Source organism: Lactuca serriola, chromosome 4 (genome assembly GCF_051521515.1).
Source record: "Lactuca serriola cultivar US96UC23 chromosome 4, Lser_US96UC23_V15, whole genome shotgun sequence".
Taxonomy (NCBI): Eukaryota; Viridiplantae; Streptophyta; class Magnoliopsida; order Asterales; family Asteraceae; genus Lactuca; species Lactuca serriola.
In genome coordinates, this window is record NC_136411.1 from 66,542,376 (window position 1) to 66,564,987 (window position 22,612).

At 31.5% G+C, this 22,612-nt stretch overlaps 2 protein-coding genes across 2 annotated transcripts; one reads left to right on the plus strand and one right to left on the minus strand.

The window, feature by feature from the left end:
• Positions 1–9,754: 9,754 nt before the first annotated feature.
• On the minus strand, positions 9,755–11,235 carry LOC145098464 (uncharacterized). Its single transcript, XM_079036097.1, has 4 exons — positions 10,780–11,235; positions 10,613–10,688; positions 10,407–10,492; positions 9,755–10,246 (listed from the first exon to the last, which is right to left on the minus strand). Exons 1-4 carry the CDS (start codon positions 11,233–11,235, stop codon positions 9,755–9,757), a joined length of 1,110 nt encoding a protein of 369 aa, XP_078892223.1.
• A 5,416-nt stretch (positions 11,236–16,651) lies between these two features.
• Positions 16,652–20,940, plus strand: LOC145101764 (non-specific phospholipase C3-like). Its single transcript, XM_079039043.1, has 4 exons — positions 16,652–17,405; positions 17,904–18,313; positions 20,100–20,270; positions 20,509–20,940. The coding sequence occupies exons 1-4, from the start codon at positions 16,774–16,776 to the stop codon at positions 20,844–20,846; spliced, it is 1,551 nt and encodes a 516-aa protein (XP_078895169.1). The 5' UTR covers positions 16,652–16,773; the 3' UTR covers positions 20,847–20,940.
• The last annotated feature ends 1,672 nt before the right edge of the window (positions 20,941–22,612 follow it).

The window sequence follows — 22,612 nt, forward strand, 5'->3', positions numbered from 1 at the left end:
CACTATTTACGCTTCCCGGTGTCGTGCCGGTTTTGCCGTAAAACTTCGACGGGCCATAACTTCTTCGTTATAACTTGGATTTCGGCGTTCTTTATATGTACGGAAACCTTGTGAAATATTATACAACTTGGTTAAGATTATTTATTCTAAATAATCTTTTGTCGAAAAGTCGTTTTCGACTCCTATTGCCTCTAATTTGACTAGCCCGGATCTACGGGCGTTACACAGAGCAAATGGAAGAGTGACGAACACAATGACCTACTAGGTCATGACATGAGCATTGGAAACTCATGACGTGAGTACATAATGTTGGCCCTATAAATAGAAATCGAGGGTCAGCCGAATTTGGTTGCTCCTTCTCTTCTCTCTCACTCTCGATACCCTCTATAGCCATCCCGAAGTACCCCCGAAGCCCCGGTATCATCCCGAGATGCGAAGAGAATCCCGCAGCCCGAAGATCCTGAGAAGAAAAGAGTTTCCGAGCTGAAGCTCTGCCCGCAAGAAGCCCGGTGTGTGAAGATATTCCAGTTTCACCAAATAATACTACTCTTAGAGTCGTAGTGCTGTCCGATTATCTTCTGATCATGTGATTGTGTAGTTACTTTCTTCTAACACATATATATGAAGTATTTGCTATGAAGTACGTGCTATGTGTTTATACATTGTTTGTTTACTTGAGATGGATGTTGAATTATTGTTTTATATAAGTTTTAAAAGTTTAAACTGTATATGCGTTTGCATATACAAATATGTTGGATAGAACATGGGTAGATGAAATAGTTGATGTGAGACGAAATAATAAGTGTTTTTGAACACAACGTGTTCATTACGTATTTTTGAACTCTATGTGTTCACTCGGTGTTTTTGAACTCTATGTGTTCGGTAGGTATTTTTGAACTCTATGTGTTGACTTGGTATTTGAACTCAACGTGTTCATTAAGTATTTTTGAACTCTATGTGTTCATTTGGTATTTTTGAACTCAATGTGTTCATTAAGTCTTTTTGAACTAGATGTGTTCACTTGGTGTTGTTGAATCGGGTGTGTTCACTAAGTGTTTTAGAACTAAGTATTCACCAGATGTTTTGAATTAAGTGTTCACTAGGAGTGTTAGAACTAGGTGATCGTTAAGTATGTTGAACTAAGTGTTTACCGGTTGTAATTTGAGGACCTTGGCAGTGGTGAACTTTGTGTTAATTCCTTAGGTCAATACTTAGGAATAAATGAATAAAGGATAGTTGATTCTTAGGGTAAATCCTTAAGAAATAAAGGAGATAATGAGGATGGGTAATTAGGATTAAATGATTGATTGATTGATGATTGAATATAATAATTATATTATTGTGGGTCGAAAACCCTAAATGCTCACCAGGCTCCCAAGCCTGATTCACTCAGTTTTCTTTGCATTACAGGTAATGGCACAAGAGTATAAGTTGGTGGACTTGACGAGATTTTGGATAATAGACCAGTAATTGTAAATAACTGCTGTAAGGTCGAATTGTATTTTTTATGCTTTTGGTCTGTATCGGAACATGACATCGCAAGGTTTTATTATTTAATGAAAATACATTCTCTTTGAGAAATGTTTTGATAAATTTTATCATATTTTGTTTTGGGAACGGATTCCGCAACTCTTTTAATCAAAAGATTACTCTGATTTTATAAAACAAAGCATAAACAAATCAGTCTTTTATGGCCGTGAATTTGGGATTATCACATTAGGCATAATATTATATCGCAATAAGAAACACACAAGAAGGATTGTAATCCTTGTAGTGAGATTAGTGGTCGACATTTAGAGACATAAGACATGCACCTTTCCTTTTTTTTTTTTTACTTCATGCATAGTCTATTCATAGTCTGGTACTTCATCTTGTTTTTTTAGAAAAATCCATATACTTATTTTCTTGAGAGAGAGAGAGAGAGACGTAATTTAGTCCTTCATCTTGTTTTTTTATGAAAATTCTAAATACTTATTTTCTTTTCTAGTTAGTTCATAAATTTATAAAGGAAATGTCACAAAATAGGCATGAAGGCCAACACTCAAACATTGTGTTCTTTAGCCCACTAAGGCCGATGACTCGATCTTATCATTAATTATAAATTTATAATCATTTCAACATATTTTTAGATTTTTACATGATTCATTAAAACTGAAGTCGTGAAATGATAGACCTGACAATTTGAGATACGAATACACGGATCTGTGAGGGACACAACACGACATGAATACATCATGAAAATTGATATAAAACTTATTTTTCATTGTGTAATCGTATCGTGTCAAATTCGTGGCTGACACGAATACACAAATTGCTAGGTCTATGAAATGATAATGAACTTAAAATTGTTGCATTAAGTTTGCAATTTTCTTGTCTCATGGCTGTGTTTATATGATTTATTTTCAAAACTGAAAGTTTTATTAGATGACTTTGCTAATATGATTATGTCTGTTGTTGAAATTATAGAATTTATTGAAATTTGATATCGTTATTGAAAATGTTTTCATTACATAAAGACTCTCGCATGGACTATTTTTGTCACCATGACATTTGCAGAGATATTTTGACAAGGTTGAAAGGATGATCCATTTTTGGATGTGGAGAATGATATCTTGGACATATTGATCTTTATACTATTATTATTGTTTAAGATCTGAAAAATATAAAGTTTGTTTTTCTTCATAAATTAGTGTACTTTATAAGGTTTATATCGTATTTAACTTATTCTTTAGATGCTTCTTATTGTATCTTGTCTCTATGGTTTGATAAAAATTGTGTGTTTGGTCCCTATATTTTATTTTGCATTCAGACCATCCCTACAATTTAATTTTGTTGTGTTATTTATTTCTGACTGAAAAAAAGAGTATAATACCCTTAAAGCTTTATTTTTCAATTGCTTTAATTATTTTAATATTATTTAAAAATTAAAAAATAAAAAAACATGGCATAACATTACTTCCCATTTCTCTATTTCTATCCCACATATCTATTCCTCTTCTCTCTGTCTCTTTTCTTTGTGTAAAACACAACCCTGAATCCCTAGATCACCCACAACACATCACATCCATTCACCTCTCTGTACCTCAGCTCATCACCATTAACCATCATCAGAACCACTAGAACCCACTAAAAAACTTCACCAGCTTCATCTTCTTCGGTTTTTCTCGATACATACCTCTACTTGGAACAACTAGACCTCAGTCCACCACCACTGCCATTGACCATCACTACTGTTGTCGACCACCACCATTTCCTTTGAACACATAGACCATGAACCACCTATTTACTCCACCTTTCTCTCCTCTAATACTGTAACTTTTTAAGTCGTTCATCAACATATCCAAAAAATCCCACAATGACGACATCGGTAGCAAGTAAGTTTGATGATGACATGTAATTATTCAAGAGCAAGCCTTCAGTTTATGCCACAACAAAGATTAGATATGGTCCTTTATGTAGAAACCATCCAGATTCCAACTTCCTTCCATCCAAAACCTGAGACACCCTCCATCTATAACTGTAAATGTTAAACATGAATCGAAGCCGCCACTAACATCCAGAAACTGATGTATTTTTTAAATCGGTTTGCATCTCTACTCCATCCTTTATCTGATACTAAATTGTTGCAAAAGAACACAAATTGCTCTCTTAGGGGATTTCTATGCTAAAGAAGGAGGTTAGCAAGAAAATAATGAGGGCTTGTTGTTGGTTGGAAATCAGAAGAAGATTGCTAAACAAAAAATTAGTAGTGGACGTGATGGGAATGTGGAGCCCCCAGATCTAGAATTTTTTGTGCAAGTTTAATTTTCAATAGGTGTGGATTGTTGGATGTGGTCGTCAATGGCAGAAGTGGGTGGTGGTGGTGTTTGGATTTGATTTCAGATTTCTAAGGTAGGTGTGTTGGTGCCTTCCAGGTTTCAATCAATTTTTTTGGAGTTCATTTTAGGTTTTTGGTGCCTGAAAGTGTCTAAGGCCTTCTGGTATCCATACGCATGGAAATAATTCCACATCATCATCATCATTTTCTTTCATATGCCACCTACTATACATGTGGGGTGGTGTTCACTAGTGACCAACTAGTGAAGAAGAGTGAGATAGAGAGAAACGGAAGAGAGAGAGATAGACACAAAGGTTGCATAGACGTCTATGGTGGTGACCACTTCACAACACACCTACTATGCTTGGGGGTGGTGCTCACTAGTGGACATCCCCTCCACATAGGATCCATGTAGGAAACCTATATGTGAAACAACTCCTATACCGGATGGCCTAATGGTGACTAGTGGTGGGGGTGAGAGTGGGTCCATGTGTCAATGAATCAATTAATTTATTTTTTAATTAATAAATAATAACCAAATAAAAAAGCTGAAAAGTAAAATATAAAGAGACGAACCAAGTACAAAATAAAAGTTAGAAACCAAACATGCAATTTTTATCAAATCACAAGAACAATTTAAATAATTTGTTCTGTAACATCCCGTGTTTCTAGGTATTTTTAAATCCTTCCTTCAATAAATTAATATGTCATCATTGGTCTTTGAAATTGCTTGAATTTAGCCCTAAGAGGCCCGAGGGGTAAATTGGTAATTTTGGTCGGAGGGGGAGTATGCTAGGTGTAGTAGGGCGCACCCTAGTACGTTGGGCGTACGCATATGTACCCAGGGCGTACGTATGCCCAAGTGTAACCCTAACTTTTAGGGTTTGTTAGGTATTTAAACCCCATTATGGACCCTTTACCCCCTTCCTTTCAGCCTCCAAGTCCTAAGATCCTTTCTTGGCAACCCTAGCTTCTCTTTTGTGTGTTTGTGAGTTAAGAGTGTGTTTCTTGTGTGGTTGAGGAAGGAGAAGTTGCATCAAGGTGTTTGGAGAGTGAAGCAAGCTTGTAGATTTGAGATCATCTTGTCATTTAGAAGCTCTAGAAGATAAAAAGCTTCTGCTATTGTGATTGTATTGTGTGGATCTTGTTTTGTTAGCTTTTTGGTACTCTTCTTGTCCAAAAGTCCCAATATTGTGCATGATACGTTTTGGACGTTTTAGGTTGTCCTTTCAGACCCTAGAAAGGGTCTTAAGTGATAAAAATGAAGTCCCAATGGCTAGAATTGTCCCATGCATTTGATAGAAAGGTCTTAATGGCAAAGATCTTGTATTAAGAACTTGTGAACGTCTAAAGTCATAAAGTTGGAAACTTTATGACTCTAAGGTGCATTTGGACCATGGATTCGAAGTTTGGGCTTAAGTGCTTAAGCCATAAAGCACTTATTGGAGTTTGAACTCTGCGAGGGTACCCCCGCGTACGTAATCAACGCCGCCGTTTGCAGTCAATGCAAGGCTCGTTTATGCCCCACGTAGTCTTGGAGTACGCCCAACGTACGCTCTCTGTTGGGCTTTTGCGAGTTGGGCTTCGGTTTTGGGCCATCTTTGGGCCAGTTTGGGGTTAGGACCTTAATGTACTTTCTGAGTAGAAGTATTCCGGGCCAGTTAAGGGAATTGGGCCTTAGGATGAGGACTATTAGGGAGTTGGGCCCAATTTGGAAAATTGGGCCAATTATGAGCCTTGTATATTTTAGACCTTTTTGGATCAAGTTTGTTTGGCCCATTTAAGGGAGAGTTAATGGACAATTATGGGTAAGATATTTGAAGTGATAATCCAATTATTAATTGGAGGTTTATTTAGTTCTAGGTTTTCGTGAGCTAGCGGCCGGGCGTTCTGTTTGATACGTCAGCGTGAGGTGAGTTTTCCTCACTATACTTATGGGTCGAAGGCACCAATGCCGGTCCATGTTGGATGGTTATGTTGGATTAGTGTCTAAGGCTGTAACTATATTTGGTAAGTACTTGACCCGGTTGTGCATGGTCCTTTTGGGTTACCTTCACCATAACAACTTGACAAGGTGATTTATATAGAGAGAAGAGATATTATTATTATTAATGTATTATAAGAATAATATGTTAAAGGAATAATAATATTATTTGATTGATATAAGTCATAAATTAATTAGGAATTAATTTGGCGACTTAAAGAGATTAATTGAATAAAGGGGCATAAACTGTCAAATGTGTGATAGTTGTGTTTTGGGCTATGAATCCTTACGGATATGGGAAGGGACGATTTTAAGGATATGTATATCTTAGAAATCGTCCAAGGCCTTATCTAGAAGGATCTTTGGATTGCTTTGAGGCTAAGTTATCCAATTAGGGTTTAAGGTGAAACCCTAGGAGCTCATAGTATAAATAGACCCTTAGGGTTGGAGAAATCGGCGAATCTATGATTGAGAAAACCCTAGAGCCGATTTCTCACCTCTCTCCCTCTCTCAAATCATCTTCTTGCTAGTAGGTGTTTGTAAGCCATTAGAGGAGTGACAATTGTGACTCTAAGCTCCAAGAAGAAGAACTTTTCAAGCAAGTAACTTAAGGTATTCTTCTAGATCTGATTTCATATGTTATGAATTGTCTGTTTACACTAGATCTATGATTGAAAGTCTTGGATACAAAGCATGTTCAATTAGAGAAACCTAGATCCAAGCATTAGGGTTTGCATGTGCACATAGGAAAGTTCTTATGGCTCAAACCCATCAGTGGTATCAAAGCCTTGATTGGTTTCAATTGAATGTGATACTTAACTGTTTTGATTGCTGAAAATCGTCTTTCTTGGCCTCTGCCCGACCCAACTCAGTGAGTCAGTGTCTGGACTCGGCAAGTCCAGAGCTGACTCGGCGAGTCCGAGCGTCAGGCAGAGGAGCTCATGTTAGGTAAATTCTTGAATCTTCGAAAAATCACATCTTTTGCAGACGAGCTCTATTTTTGATGTTCTTTATAAGGTTAACATTATAAAAGCCCTAAATTTTTAACGCGCAATTGGAAAAAGCCCTGATATATTTTAAAATCATAAATACAAATAAATTTACCAAAATACCCTTTACATATTATATCCAAATTAAATCTTATTTTTTTTTTCTAAATCATAAATCAGTCAAAACGATTCCCTCGATCATCCATCCCAGATCCACCTTTCTCCTACCCCCAAAATCGAGTTCGTCTCTCACTTCTTCCATCTTCCGGTCTCCCTCATAGCCTTATCTCCCCCGTCGCCGTCCCTACCATGAAAAGGGTTATACCCACCTCCTCCACCCACCTCCGACGTTTCTACTTCCTATCTCTTTTCTCATTAATCTTGTCTTTCTCTCTTTCTCTCCTCCTCCCTGTCATCACCTCCTTACCTCCTCCTTCGCCATCCCTTCCATGAAAAGGGTTATACCCACCTCCGACATCTCTACTTCCTATCTCTTATCTAATTAATCTTGTCCTTCTCTCTTTCTCTCCCTCTCCCTGTCCTCGCCGACATAGATCAAGAGCAGGTTGAAGACATTAGCGACACCTTGCCACTCTCATTTCCAACAATGCTTCTTCTACTATGGATAGAGACAAGACCTTCGCTGGTGTAATCGATCGTGCTATGGAGAAAGAGTTCACTGAGAATGATCAGAACGAAGGTTGGCTTATTTAATCTGATGCTTTTATTTAGGGTTTTACAATGTATGCTTTCAATTGCTTACTAGGATTCTAATTACTGCATTTTTTTATTTCTTCCTTCCATGATAAAAAGGGAATTCAACAGATCATCCATTATCATTGGTTACTTCAGGAATTGAATCTTTTCTTTTTAATTGAAAATGTTAGGGCTTCCATTTTATATGATTCTTTTGTAGCTATATTGTTACCTAACTTTAGAGAACTTTCATCTGGAAGTTCAAGTTTGACTTGTGATTAGAAAGAAAGAACAATATTCAAAATTTATATGGATCTCTTAATTAACATGGTTATCAAACTTAAGCTTTTGTGACATAATCATCTTAAAGGTAGAATTGATATAATACAAAAGTACCAATAACTAATCTTCCTAAATCCTAACTGAATTTGCAGAAGAGGATGCAGACAGCTTCAATAACAGTGTTTTTGGGCAACATGTTGTTCTTTCAATTTTAATTCTTCTGGTTCACTGAACCATATTACACACCAATGTTGTTGTTCTTTCAATTTTAATTCTTCTAGTTCACTGAACCATATTACACACTAATGTTCAATTTTTTTATTCTGAGTACAATAATTGTTTATATAATACTCAATTTGAAAATTATCTTCTACAATGGTTGTTTGTGTAGACACTAATATATTTTTTTTCTTATGTTTAGTGAGACTAAACGAATCATTATACAGTGTTAAGAGTTTTGGATAAATTTATTTGTCGACGAAAGAATGGTGGACACCTTTTATTGTTTTGGGTCTTGAGAACATCATCAAATATCCGAATGCAAATTGGAAATCAAGGAGCTCTAGTAACAAGGTGACAAATGAGGCTGAGTTATCACTAACATCACATCTACATGAAATTCTGGTAGAAAGAGAGCTAATGAGACCGACCTCGAAATAAAAGCAAAAAAATTAGTAGGGTGTTATTTCTTTAGGAATTTGGAAGCCGTCTCATAAGTAGAGTGTTATTTTAATGTTGTTACTATTGTTTTGTCAAAGTAGAGTGTTATTGTTTTAGAATTTTATTTTCTTTGTATTGTAACTTTCCCAGCATCATGTTGGTTTTAATTTTAGCAATTCATAAAAAAAAGTTTGATATTATTTCATTGTTTACCATGCACTAATGATAATTTTGTAACATGTTGGATATGTTCCTGTTGCATAAATACATTACATAAACAGTCCATGTAGCCGAAAATACATTACAAAAATAGTCCCTATAGCAGAAATACATTACAGAAATAGTCCCTATCGTAGAAATACATTACAGAAATAGTCTATGCGCATAAAAACATCACAAATATGGTCCCTGTTTCAAAAAAATATTACAGATATAGTCTATGTTTCAGAAAAACATTTAAAAATTGTCCATGTGCACAAAAATATTACAGATTTGGCCCATGTTTCAGAAAAAACATTACATATATGGTCCCTGTTTTAGAAAATATTACAGATATAGTCTATGTGTTAGAAAAACATTTAAAAATTGTTCATGTTTACAAAAATATTACAGATTTTGTCTATGTTTCAGAAAAAACATTACAAAGATGGTCCCTGTTTCAGAAAAATATTACAGATATAGTCTATGTGTCAGAAAAACATTTAAACATTGTTGATGGGCACAAAAATATTACAGATTTGGTCCATGTTTCAGAAAAAACATTACAAATATGGTCCTTGTTTCATAAAAATATTACAAATATAATCCATGTGTCAGAAAAAACATTTAAAAATGGTCCATGTGCACAAAAATATTATAGATTTGGTCCATGTTTCAGAAAAACATTACACATATGGTCCCTATTTCAGAAAAAAAAACATTACGGATATAGTCCCCGTTTCAGAAAAATTATAAAAATGGTCATTGTGACTAATAACAATTACAGATATGGTTCATGTGGTAGAAACTCATTACAGAATTAGTCCATATGGCAAAAAAACATTACAAAAACGGTCCATATGCAGACCCTATAGCAGAAAATGTTTATATAAATGGTCATTGTTAGAGAAATACATTACAGAAACAATCCCTATGGCATAAATTCATTAAAAAATGGTCCCAATATATATATATATATATATATATATATATATATATATATATATGTAATCAAATTTTAAATGGTTTTTCTCATGCAAATTCTACCGAACAACAAAATTAAAAAATTAAACAATCCATGCAGAAAGCATTAAAGTACTAAAATGTAATGAAACTCATAACAAAAACTCATGATGGTTTGTGTTCTTTCCTCTTGCTAGAGGATGCTTCATCAAAACCTTGAGACGCGAGATTTTTGCAAGTCCTTTGATGGTGTCCATATAAACCATAACGGGGACATCTGTGCCTTTTCTTAGGCTTATCATGTGGTATAATTCTATTCTTTTTCGGTCGTCCAGGCGGTCGTTTTATAATAGGTGGGTATATCTTATCGATTGTCTCTATATTCACCCATTGATCTTTTCCGGGCATTGGACCAATTTCTAAAGCATATGCTTCTTTAAACTTGTCGACTGTGAAATATGTATCAACATATTTTTCCCAGCTAGGCTCCCTTGTGAAAGCAATAAAAGCAGTTGCATGCACACATGGAAGGCCTGTAACTTGCCATTTTCGACAACTACATTTTTTCTCATCCAATACAACATCCCAACGATATCCTTTGAACTTCACTTCTGCTTTATTATCACTGCTTCTACAAACTTGATATTCACCCAAGTTCTACATGAGAAAATAAAACAAGAATAAACTAATATCAGGAAAAATATATATGTTTAATGCAAAAACAATTATGTATGTATATAGTTCATTAACTTGCCTTGGTGATTGTTTTGAGATACTTCTTTGCTTTTGGAACTAATGGTCATTTCCATTTTTTCACCTTACTCCTTTTATTGTCAAATCTTTCCATAAGCTTTTCTCTAATTGCATCAAGGAGATCAAACACCGGTTTATAATGTATGTCACCTACCCAAGAGTTAAAAGTTTCTGAAATATTGTTGGTAATGTAATCACACTTAACAAGTGTTCCAAACTTACTTCTACTTCATATCTTTTTATGGTTCTCATTCAAATATGAAATTGAACCTGCACATTTAGTACCAATTTCATTTAACAATTTATCATGCTTACCAACAGAGTAGGTATTTGCAGCCTCCCATAACTTGGTCATGAAAAAGTCACCTCGAAAATGTTTTTTTGAAGTTGCTATATAAATGTCTTATGCATTCTCGATGCTCAATATTAGGATAAACCTGTGTAATAGCTAATTCCAACCCCTTTTGCATGTCAGAGGAGATAACAAGACCATTTGGTATACCAATCGCTTTTTGTAGTGATGTGAGAAACCAAGTCCATGATTTTGTATTCTCTGCCTCAAGCACACGATAGGCTACTGGAAACATACCATTGTTACCGTCGATACTTGTGGCAGCAGCTAACACACCATTAAATTCCCCTTTCAAATGACAAGCATCAAGCCCAATGCATGGACGACAACCAGCAAGAAGCCCCTTAGAGCATGCTGTTAATGATATAAAAAAGTGTAAGAAATGTTTCTTTTCACCCACTATCTGCAAATCAATCTCCACCACACTTCCTGGGTTTCTCTTTTCGAGTTCTTGTTTGAAATTAAATATATTTACATACGAGTCATCCCACTTGCCATACATATCGGTATAAGCTTGCTCTCTTCCTCTAAAAACTCTCATATATGGTACTTCAACATTGTAGGTATGCATAAGCCACTTTTTTAGGTCGGCAGGAGAGACATCGCCTTCCGATTTCAACTTGTCGGTGACAACATCAGCAATCCATCCTTAAGTGGCATGTTTGTTACCGCTCTTGTTGCTTCAAGTACAAGAATGAGTTTCTATAAATTTCTTTACCTACAAAATTGCAAAAGACCATATAATTATGTTAACATAATAACAATGTTGATGAATTTAGTATTTCTCAAATTTTATACTTACTTCAAAAGTAACTCCATCTTGTGTAAGAGAAGCATGAATTCTTCACTTGCACTTTTTATCTCCACAACATGCTGTAAGTCTTGTCAAATCACTTTTCTCAATGATATACTCAAATTCATTTGTTAGTGCATAATGATTTAATGCTCTTCTAAAAGCAATTACACTTGGGAATTTAGAATTGACTTTCATAAATGGATTCATCTTACTATATGCATAAGTTTCACCATAATTTATAAGCTCATATTCGTTCTCAGAACTATGAAGACTATGATAGCTTTCTTGACTTGGACAAACTGAGTCTGACTCATTTTCATGATGAGACTCGTCAATAACTTTATCTTGACAACTTAACGGTTTAGGGTTATACCTTAATTTTTTGGTTGTGGCATAAATTGTTACTTCTTTATCCTCATTATACATGTTTAGCATCACCATGAAGCTCTTATCATTATCAAGTTCAATAAAGCATTGCTCTTTTGCATATTTATCAACAAATACTATTGACAAAACAATATCTCTTTGTGACGGATAATGTTTTTTCACCTCTTCAACTAGATGATTTAAATCGTATGAAAATGTGTCTATATAGAGACATTTTGTAGATCCAAAGCAATACACTTGCCTACATGAGTTCCTAGCTAACCGAAAGAAGCCTCCATATTTCAATTTAAACTTGAATTCCGATATTACTTGTCTGATAACCACAATGAAAAAACAGTTAATAAATCTGAAGGACACATAAAGTATCATCAAATGTTGATAAAAACTTACTCAATTATGGGTGAGTGAGCACTTATGTCCCATTTTGGTGCATCAACTTCATTATCCATCAAATAGGAGGATAATAAACTATCTATTGCAAACCACGAATATAGAACCAAAAATTAATCGAATGCAAAAAGTTAATCAAAACCAAAATTAATTGAATGAATGGGTTTAGAATGTGAAAATAACGTGATTTACTATTATGATTGTAGCAACGATATTGGAAGAAACGAAGATAGACAAGTGGAGATTTCACGTAATCGAAGAAACGATTGTCACGGCTTGAAGAAGAAAAAAACGTGATTGGAGATTTTATGTTTTTGGGTTTATGGGTTTAGAATTCACGTGTTCGAGGTTTTGGCATATTAATTAGGTTAGGTTTAATGCTAATAAATTCTATTTAGTTCTATTTATTAATAATTAGGAAAGGGTAATTTAGTACAATCACCTTTTATTTTGATTTTTTAATATATTTTTTGGTTTTAAATTGATTAATACCTCATTAAATTATAAGATTGGATATAAATGTAATCTTAATAGGTTAAGAATGATATATATGTAATTATAAACTTTGGAAGAATATAGATGTAATTCTTAATGTTTGGAAGGATATATATGAAATTTTCCCTTTTTTCTAAGGTTTTTTCATATTACAATTTTTTTTTTTCTATTTTAGTTATTTATGGTTTTTCTAATGTTTTTATTTACTTTGATTCAAGTAAACGAACTTGAATTCAATATAAATTACTATAACAAGTTTTTTTTATAAAGATCGACTATTATTATTATTATTTTGATTTTTTAGTCTATTATCAAATTGAAATATATTATCTTGAATTTAATCTATTGATATCACATATAGAAATATGATTTAATTTGCAAGTTATATAACACATTGAAACACTAATTCTTAGTAAACAAACTATTTTTTTTTAATTTTTATTTTTTCGTAACATAAATATAATAACACTAAAGCAAAAAAATAAGTTGGACCGAAATTACAAATATAAACATAACTACTTTATTTACTTGAATAAAAATAAAAAAACAATTACAAAAACTATAAATTATCAAAATTGTAATATACTCTAATATATTAATACATTTTATATTTTTTAAAAAATGACAATAAAAAGATAAAAATACAAAAAAACAAAAAAAAAAAAACAAATAATTAGAAAACAAATAAGAAAAAAAATAAAAAGAAGAAAAAAATAAAATATAATAAGAAAAGAAATATGAAAAAACCTAGAAAAAACTCTAATATACTCTATATATAAACTAAAAAATAGAAAACAAAAGGTAAAAAGGTTTTAAAAAATTGTTGAAAAACAAAGTTAAAAAATGAAAATAAATAAAGTATATATAAAAAAAAAGAAAATAAAAATGTATATATATTTATAAAAAAACCGAAAATAAATAAAGTATACAAAAAACGAAAAATAAAGTTAAAAAACCATGTAGTGTAATTTTTTTCAAACCTCAGGGACTAAATTTGAACTTTTTAGGACTAATTTTGCAAAAAAGTTAACCAATTTAACCATGAAACTCGTTAAGTGGGCTAGAGTGATAATTCTGCGAGAAAGTTGTGGCCACAACAATAATAAAAAAAAATATCAAGGCTTTTTCCAATTACGCGTTAAAAATTTTGGGCTTTTATAATATTAACCCTTCTTTATATCCCTAGTTTCGTATCAACAAGTACTACAACTTTTCTTTAGACTTATTCGACTAGTCTATAAGGATTACGCTGTAAAAACTACTTCATACCAGCTCTTTTAGACGTTCTCTATAAATGCGGATTTGTATTTACGTGTACTTCGATTCATGTTTACATTGCTTTGGCTAAAAAGAAAACGATCTCCATTCCACTTTTTATGGCATACATTGTTGTGTCAAGTTGAACGCGAAACTTCGCAAACTATAAACTTCTTATATGAAGTCAAAATTTTAATTATTTATTTAGCCTGATTTGTTAAGTTTTAGGATAAGTTGTTTTTTACAATTATATATATATATATATATATATATATATATATATATATATATATATATATATATATATATATATATATATATATATGAGAAAAGGGAATGTGTGGTTGTTGGGTAAGTAATATTAGGTGTGGAACCTATAAAAACGTCGCCGTTTCAGTGTAATATTTGTCAAATCTCGTCTTTCTCTTGTACGACTATTTTTTCCTCCGGTTAGCATTCTCATATTTAACAACTTCTTCCTTTCTATATCTTTGTAATGTCGTGGAGTATTGTACTCAATCTTCACACCGTTACTTTGCAAGTTGCATACCCAATACTAAATCGATTTACAAAGGTAGACTTACATTGCAAGAAACACATATTATGTTTGAATAATTATTTATTTCACAAGAAAAATTATATTGTCAACTAGCATAAATAATGATTACTCAAATAAATTCTTAGTGAGAAACGCGGACGTTACAATAGATATGTATATCTCTTCTAAATTCTCTTTCATTAAGAATTACAGATGCATCATTCGAGGGGAAGTAGACCACTCAAGAATTTCATATTTCCTTTATGTCATAATTGAATAAATAATTCATAAAATCTAAATAAAAATAATCAAGGAAGACGGAATCCATGAAATTTTGCTTGGTCTTTACTAGAAACTTGAGTAAGAAGTATATATTTTTGGAGTTTTCTAGAATTTAAAAGCGAGAAATCTTTTCTTTTTCTTTTTTCGGTGTACCTACTTAAGTTGGATGAGAGGAAACTATCACGTCCGATTTTAAGGGGGCGGGGGTGGGTGGGGGGGATATCGTATCCCAAATTTTTTTGCTAGGCCCATAGATAAAGAATGTACTCTTTTACGATTACGAGGTTTGTTGGAATATGAAATTCAACCTTGGAAACATAAGATCCCAATTTTTTTACTCCCCGGAGCTTCAATACATTTCGAAATCGAGAGATGTCTACCAGGGGGGTTCTATCATACAACAATTAGCCGATCTAGATTTACGAATTAATATTGACTATTCTTTGGTAGAATGGATAAAATTAGAGGAATAAGAACCCACATGAAATGAATGGGAAGATCGAAAAGTTGGAAGAATAAATGATTTTTTGCATAGACACATGGAATTGGCTATTACAAAACCGAAAAGGAGGTGACGAAATTGCATATGAAGTAGTCTAGTCTATGGTTTTAATGACTATTTTCTAAAAAATCTAAAATTTTGGCTAATTTTGGTAAAGTTACTTAGGCAAAATGGATAGATTTGTAAATGGCTCTAATTTTAAAAGTTTAATTAACAAAAGATATTTAAAACACAATACCCGTGAACTTCACATGCTACACAAGAAACATAATAAAAAGATGGTGGTTAAAGGTTCAAGTAGATACAATGAAAATAACATCATGTGGTCGTCGACCACATGTTGTAGATCAATGTTTTAAAAATCGGTTTGAACCAATTGATCGAAACGGTTGGATCGGGAGCCGGGTAACAGAGCGATTCAATTATCACCGGTTATATATCTATTTCTAAATCGGAATAAACTGGCTAATTTTTACAAAAAAACCCGATTAAATTGAATAAAAACATATTAAAAAGAAAACAATTTTGTATAATAAACTTTGATGGTGTTTTCATATCTATTTAGATTTCTTTAAATAAAAACATATGATAAATGTTATAAAGTTTTTTGATGCATTTGTATTCATCTAAAACTATATTTTGTTTCAGTATTATACTTTATTTTCTTTTTGATATATGTGGATTGATGTAAAACTTATAGTTATGTGTTCTTTTAATGTATTTAGATTAATCTACAATTCGCTTTTATGTGTATTTTTAATGTTTGAACTTGTAAACGTAAAATTCTTGATATATATATATATATATATATATATATATATATATATATATATATATATATATATATATATATATATATATTGCGTGTGTGTGTGTGAACGGCCGTTTTAAACATAATTTTGGCCCAAGACGAAAGAGGAAAAAAAGACGCTTAAAATACCCAAATTTCATGAACTTTTTTATAACTACTCAATAACTAAAAGAAAATTTATACTAGCTTCTAAAATATAGATACTGGTCACCATACCGCCACAACTAAAAAACCTTATAGGATAAACCATAACTGTCGAACAGAGTAACGGTTACTATATCGGTTCAACTAAAAAACCGATTTTTAAAACATTGAAAGTTAAATTTGGAAGAATCGATTTTTAAAACATTGAAAGTTAAATTTGGAAGAATGATGTTTATAGTTGACAACTTATATATTTCGTTGTAATATATTACTATGTGTAAGTAGTTTTTACATCACTAATTCGTACATTCTTTAAAATGATGAAATAATATGAACATGATCAATATTGCAAAAGGTTTCCAAGATAACATTTCATGTTAATTGGGGACCGAAAGTAAGTTCCTATAAAACTTAGAGAGTAACAACAAGAAGTTTCATAATTTTCCTTGATCATTCTTGCAATTTCTTCATGCAAAAATGGCAAATGAAGGTATTAACCAAGAAAACTATCCCATCAAAACTATAGTGATACTAGTTCAAGAAAATCATTCATTTGATCACATGCTAGGCTGGATGAAATCTCTCAACCCCGAAATCGACGGTGTTACCGGAAAAGAATCCAACCCACTATCCACCACCGATCCAGACTTGACCCGAATCTATTATAGCAATGACTCCGACTTCATCCAGCCTGACCCTGGCCACATGTACCAAGAGGTTTATGAACAAATCTTTGGTGTGCCATGGACAGAAGAATCATCATCATCTGGAATCCCTCCAACCATGGAGGGTTTTGCACAACAAGCTGAAAGCGTAGAGGTAGGGTTATCTAAGGTTGTAATGTCTGGTTTTAAGCCGGATGATGTTCCGGTTTATCAAGAACTGGTGATGGAGTTTGCGGTTTGTGACCGATGGTTTGCTTCAGTGCCAGGTGAGACGCAACCGAATAGGTTATATCTTCACTCAGCCACTTCGAATGGTGCGATAAGTAATGATACCTCGAGGCTGATCCAAGGGTTTCCTCAGAAGACCATATTTGAATCGTTGGAGGAAAGGGGTTTATCTTTTGGAATTTATTATCAATACCCTCCATCAACACTTTTCTACAGGTTTAAAGTTCTTCAACTCTTTCTGATGCCTTTCAATTTGATTCCGTGTTGTAGATATTCGGAAAAGACTGATCTTTTCCATCTTTAACCTGTTTATTCTTTCATAGTTTTGTTTCAAACAATCATTATATACATATTCATGTAGCGTTTATATAATATACATACAAAAAATAAGACACTAAGATTTGCAATTTCTCATGTTCACAAAAATTAACTAAATATGATGCTTTTATGTTAGCTTTTTGTATTGTATTCCAATGAGTAACATGCTAACTAAGTTAAACACTTTAATAAATTGGATTTTGGGGTATTTTTTATTGGATATTAAGTAGCTATGTATAGGACTCATGCCAAGATTCTGACTAATAACTTTTAGATTATATATCATGATAAATTTCTGAAATACATAAATGAAGCAAGCTCACCGTTTGAAAATTAATTGTAGTTTTGTAATTAACAAAGTAACTATGTTTTTAACCCTTGTTAAATAATTGGCAGGAATCTAAGACAACTGAAGTACATCGACAACTTTCATCAGTTTGATCTCAATTTTAAACAAGATTGCGAGGAAGGAACGTTACCGAATTATGTTGTTATAGAACAAAGATATTTTGACCTTCAAATATTGCCAGGAAACGATGATCACCCTTCTCACGACATCTCAGAAGGCCAAAAGTTTATAAAAGAAGTCTACGAAGCATTGAGATCGAGTCCCCAGTGGAATGAAATCTTGTTTCTAGTCACATATGATGAACATGGTGGTTTTTACGATCATGTCCCCACCCCTGTCTCTGATGTCCCGAGCCCTGATGGCATTGCGAGTCCTGCACCGTATAACTTTCAATTCGACCGTCTTGGAGTCAGGGTTCCGACTATTTTGATATCTCCTTGGATCGAAAGGGGAACCGGTATGTGATTTTTTTTTTTCAACACAAACAACACATTACTAACTATAACTACGTCTAATGCAACGTTTTGGTTCCGATATAAATGTGTTAGCTTAGCAAACATTCCTCCTATATGTTCTTAAATGTAAAAGACGTGTCGATTTACTTAACGAGTCAATATCTTAGAGATCAAATATCCTGAGTTGTAATGATCACAAAGATAAATTCCAATTTTATTATATATATATATATATATATATATATATATATATATATATATATATATATATATATATATATATATATATATATATATATATATATATAACTTTTTGTTATCAGAAAGTTATTAGCATCTTTTTCATCTAAAGAGGAAACTTTTCTACTTGATTAAGTTGTGTTATTCATTTATGATGATTCTTTTCTTTATTCTAACTTAACATATAAAGTATTCGTGTGAGAAATAACGGAAGTAAACAACATTGAAATTTTCAAGAAATCACAACGGAATTTTTTTTTTTTTTTTTTTTTTTTTTTTTTTTTTTTAAATTTGAAAATGTTTTAAAGGCTAATAAAAATTCTGAAGCTAAATTTGATAGGTATTACCAACTTTCAGAAAATTAAAATATAATCAATTTTGCTGAATAAATATCTATTTAATCATGTATCTTCTTACATTTAGGATGTGATTGACAATGAACTTTTGAGACCTTTAAAGAGTTTGGGCTTTCAGTTTTTTCTTTTTATATATATATTATATATATAACAAACTCCAATTAATGAAAAAGTTTGTTTTACTTAAAGTTATTTATATTAGAAGACAACTACTCGTAATCTAAAAAATATTTCAAGTATTGTTTAGAGAAAAATACTTGTCTATAATGAATGTTTCAAATTTGAGTTTTTATTTAGAGGTTTTTAATGTAAATCGGCATATTTCCTAACACTTCTATATAAAGGTAACCTACGCCTCTCTAGCTCCAAATAAAAGGTACAAACTACTAGCTATCAATTTTTGCCAAACATACCTTTAAATTAAAACCAAGTATTCAAAAATCGGAAATGGACCATAACTTGAGGAAACTCAAATTTAAGGGTTTAAAGTGGCCATTGAGCTGAATGCTTTCCTTCCATATAAAATGGGCCTAAAAACTTTTGAAGAATCAAAATTTATGTTTGTGTAAAGTTGAACTTCTTTCCAGTCTTTTTGTTATTCTTTCATGCATTTATCCACAAATGCTTTAGTTAGGTCCTCAATATGCTCTACATCAATAAAAATTAAAAACAAATTGGAATTTATTTTTGTAAATTATGCATAAAAATAACAAACCTATCAATTGCTACATAATTAGTAATAAATTTAATTTATTATTCCGATCATGCATGTATTATATGTATATGCTTTATAATAGAAGCCATCAAATAAACGAATATACTTTAAGATAATTATTTATTTTTAACCTCATTAATTTGATTTTTTTTAAATAATGGAAGGTGCACCGGTAGGTACCAAACCAAATTTCACAACCCAATCCCGAAACCAATACCGATGATTTTTGGAATGTTGGAACCAATTCCAAATCATGATCAAAATGATTTTTTGGATTTTGAACCGGTTATAAAATCAACCAGAGTTAATTCCAATAGCGATTACCTGTTTATAAATTTTAGAACTAATAATTAGTTAAACATTAGCTAGAAAGAAACCTAAGAAATAAGTATTTAGTAAAAAAAAATACAACATCATATATCTACGATTTCACAAGGTTAAAAACTAAACATAAATTTTGTTGTGAATGGTATGCAGTGTTGCATGGGCCTTCAGGACCTTACCCGAGCTCACAATTTGAACATTCTTCCATTCCAGCGACTGTAAAGAAGCTCTTCAACCTAAAAGATTTTTTGACAAAACGAGACGAGTGGGCAGGCACTTTTGAAGGCATTCTCACTAGAGCCACTCCTAGAACAGATTGTCCAGGTACACTTTCAAATAGTCTTGTGCTCAATGTGACATGATATTTTAGATTTATTTCACGAATTAAACCTACCAATTCCTTAGTGTCCTATCCATTAATTAACTACATGACTTAATATATTTCTGTTTTATGTACTGGATAGGGCTCTTAGCATAGATCATATTGGAGTAGTTAAGTTGGCCAAATATATCAAACACCTTATAGTTCATTGTATGTGTAAATTTATGTTTTTGATAACAGTTAGCTTACCTGAGCCTGAGAAAATGAGAGATGGTGAAGCAAACGAAGATGCCAAATTAACCGAATTTCAAGTGGAACTTGTACAGTTATGTGCAGTGTTAAAAGGGGACTATAAAGATGGCATTAGTCTTGAGAAGTTAGTAGAGAATATGAAGGTTAAGGATGCAACGGGATATATGGATGTTGCATTCAAACAATTCTGTGATGACTGCAGAAAAGCCAAGGAAGAGGGGAAAGATGACTCGTACATAGTATGTGATAAAGAGTTATCGTCTTGTCTAATAAGCACAAAACACTTTGTCGGGAAAATATGTTCATGTTTTCTTTGTGAGAATTGAATTATTTGCAATAGTTTACTTTTTCAAAGTGGATGTGTATTCTTAATATATACTCCATGATATTTGCAATTTAATCTGGTGGGCATTTATGTCATTTTCTCACATATGTGTGGGATGGTTTAAAATTCATTTACTCTTAAGAAATCATTTCAATACTTACTTTTATGATTAACTAGGCGAATGTCTACGCGTTACGCAGGAACATCTATATAGTTGAAGTCTTTACAACTATATGTTTTTTTTTTTAAATATAGCAATAAGGTTTTTGTTAAATTTGATATAATAATTCGTATACTAAATTGATATAATATATTGATTATTTTGAATTATATGATAATATATACATATATTATAACTGCATAATCTCAATCGTTTGAATGATTTCTACCCGCGAGTTACATATAAATAAAATTAAATATAATATATGGTTTAATGTTTTTATAGTTGTTGTTATTGTTAATTATTTTTTTTAAAAATTTATTTGCTTAATGTTTTAATTTCTATCATTATAATTATTTAAAACATCAAACATTGTTTTTTGATTTTAAAAGTAACAATATAATCATTTATATAGAGTTATTTTTGACTATTGTTCTTGTAAGTTATTTTAAACTACTTATTTGAAAACTTTTAAGGATTATAAAAATATTTTTAGGAAATATTTTTGTTAAATTGAGATTACAATTTAGTTTTTGCATATATCACTTTTAACTACTTACAAAATATTCTTTGGTTTTTAAGTGAAACTGAAATTTATATTTAAGCTGACATTGTAATGGTATATTTAAATTAACAATTTAAGTATTTTGTTCAATCTGATCAAAGTTATAGCTTTAAATTCATAATGGTTTATATACGGCAACATATTAAATCTAATAAATTAAATATAATATGTTAAAAGTTAAAGACATAACTTTATAAGTAGAAGTAAAAGTATGATTTTAAAATTGAAATTCAGTATATGTATGATTATACTCTATGTTTGATATTTTTTTAGTCTTATTAACCAACTGATAATCATTATAAGAAAGACATTACAATTAATCACTTTTAACTATTTACAAAATATTCTTTGATTTTTTAAGTTAAACTAAAATTTATATTTAAGTTAACCCTGTAATGTTATTACTTAAATTAATAATTTAAGTATTTATACAAATTGTTCCAAAATTGTATCTTTAAAATGAATGGTTTACATCCAACAATGTATTAAAACTAATAAATTAAGTATAATATGTGAAAAGTTAAAAAACATAACTTTATAAGTATAAGTAAATATATTATTTTAATATTGGAATTTAGTTTATATATGATTACACATTAGTTTTGATATTTATTTAACCTTATTAACCGACTTATAATTATTATTAGGAAGAATTGAAAAGTCATGGGAGTTTCAAATGAATGTGGTGAAAGAAAAATGCATGAGAGTTTCAAATAAATGTAGTGAAAGAAAAAATGATTCATTTATAATTTAGTATGATACTTTCCATTTTGGACATTTATTAATATACAAAAACGAAGGTTTCAAGGAGAAGAACATAAATACATAACCATTCTGTCAGAATAGGTATTTTTATATGATTCAAGAATATTTTATTTTTCAAAATACTCATTAATATATTCTTTCAAATGAACAAATTAAAAAAGTTATTATTATTTCATAAAATTATATATATATATATATATATATATATATATATATATATATATATATATATATATTAAATTAAAAGAATCATTTATCCCTGAAAATCCGAAATTTC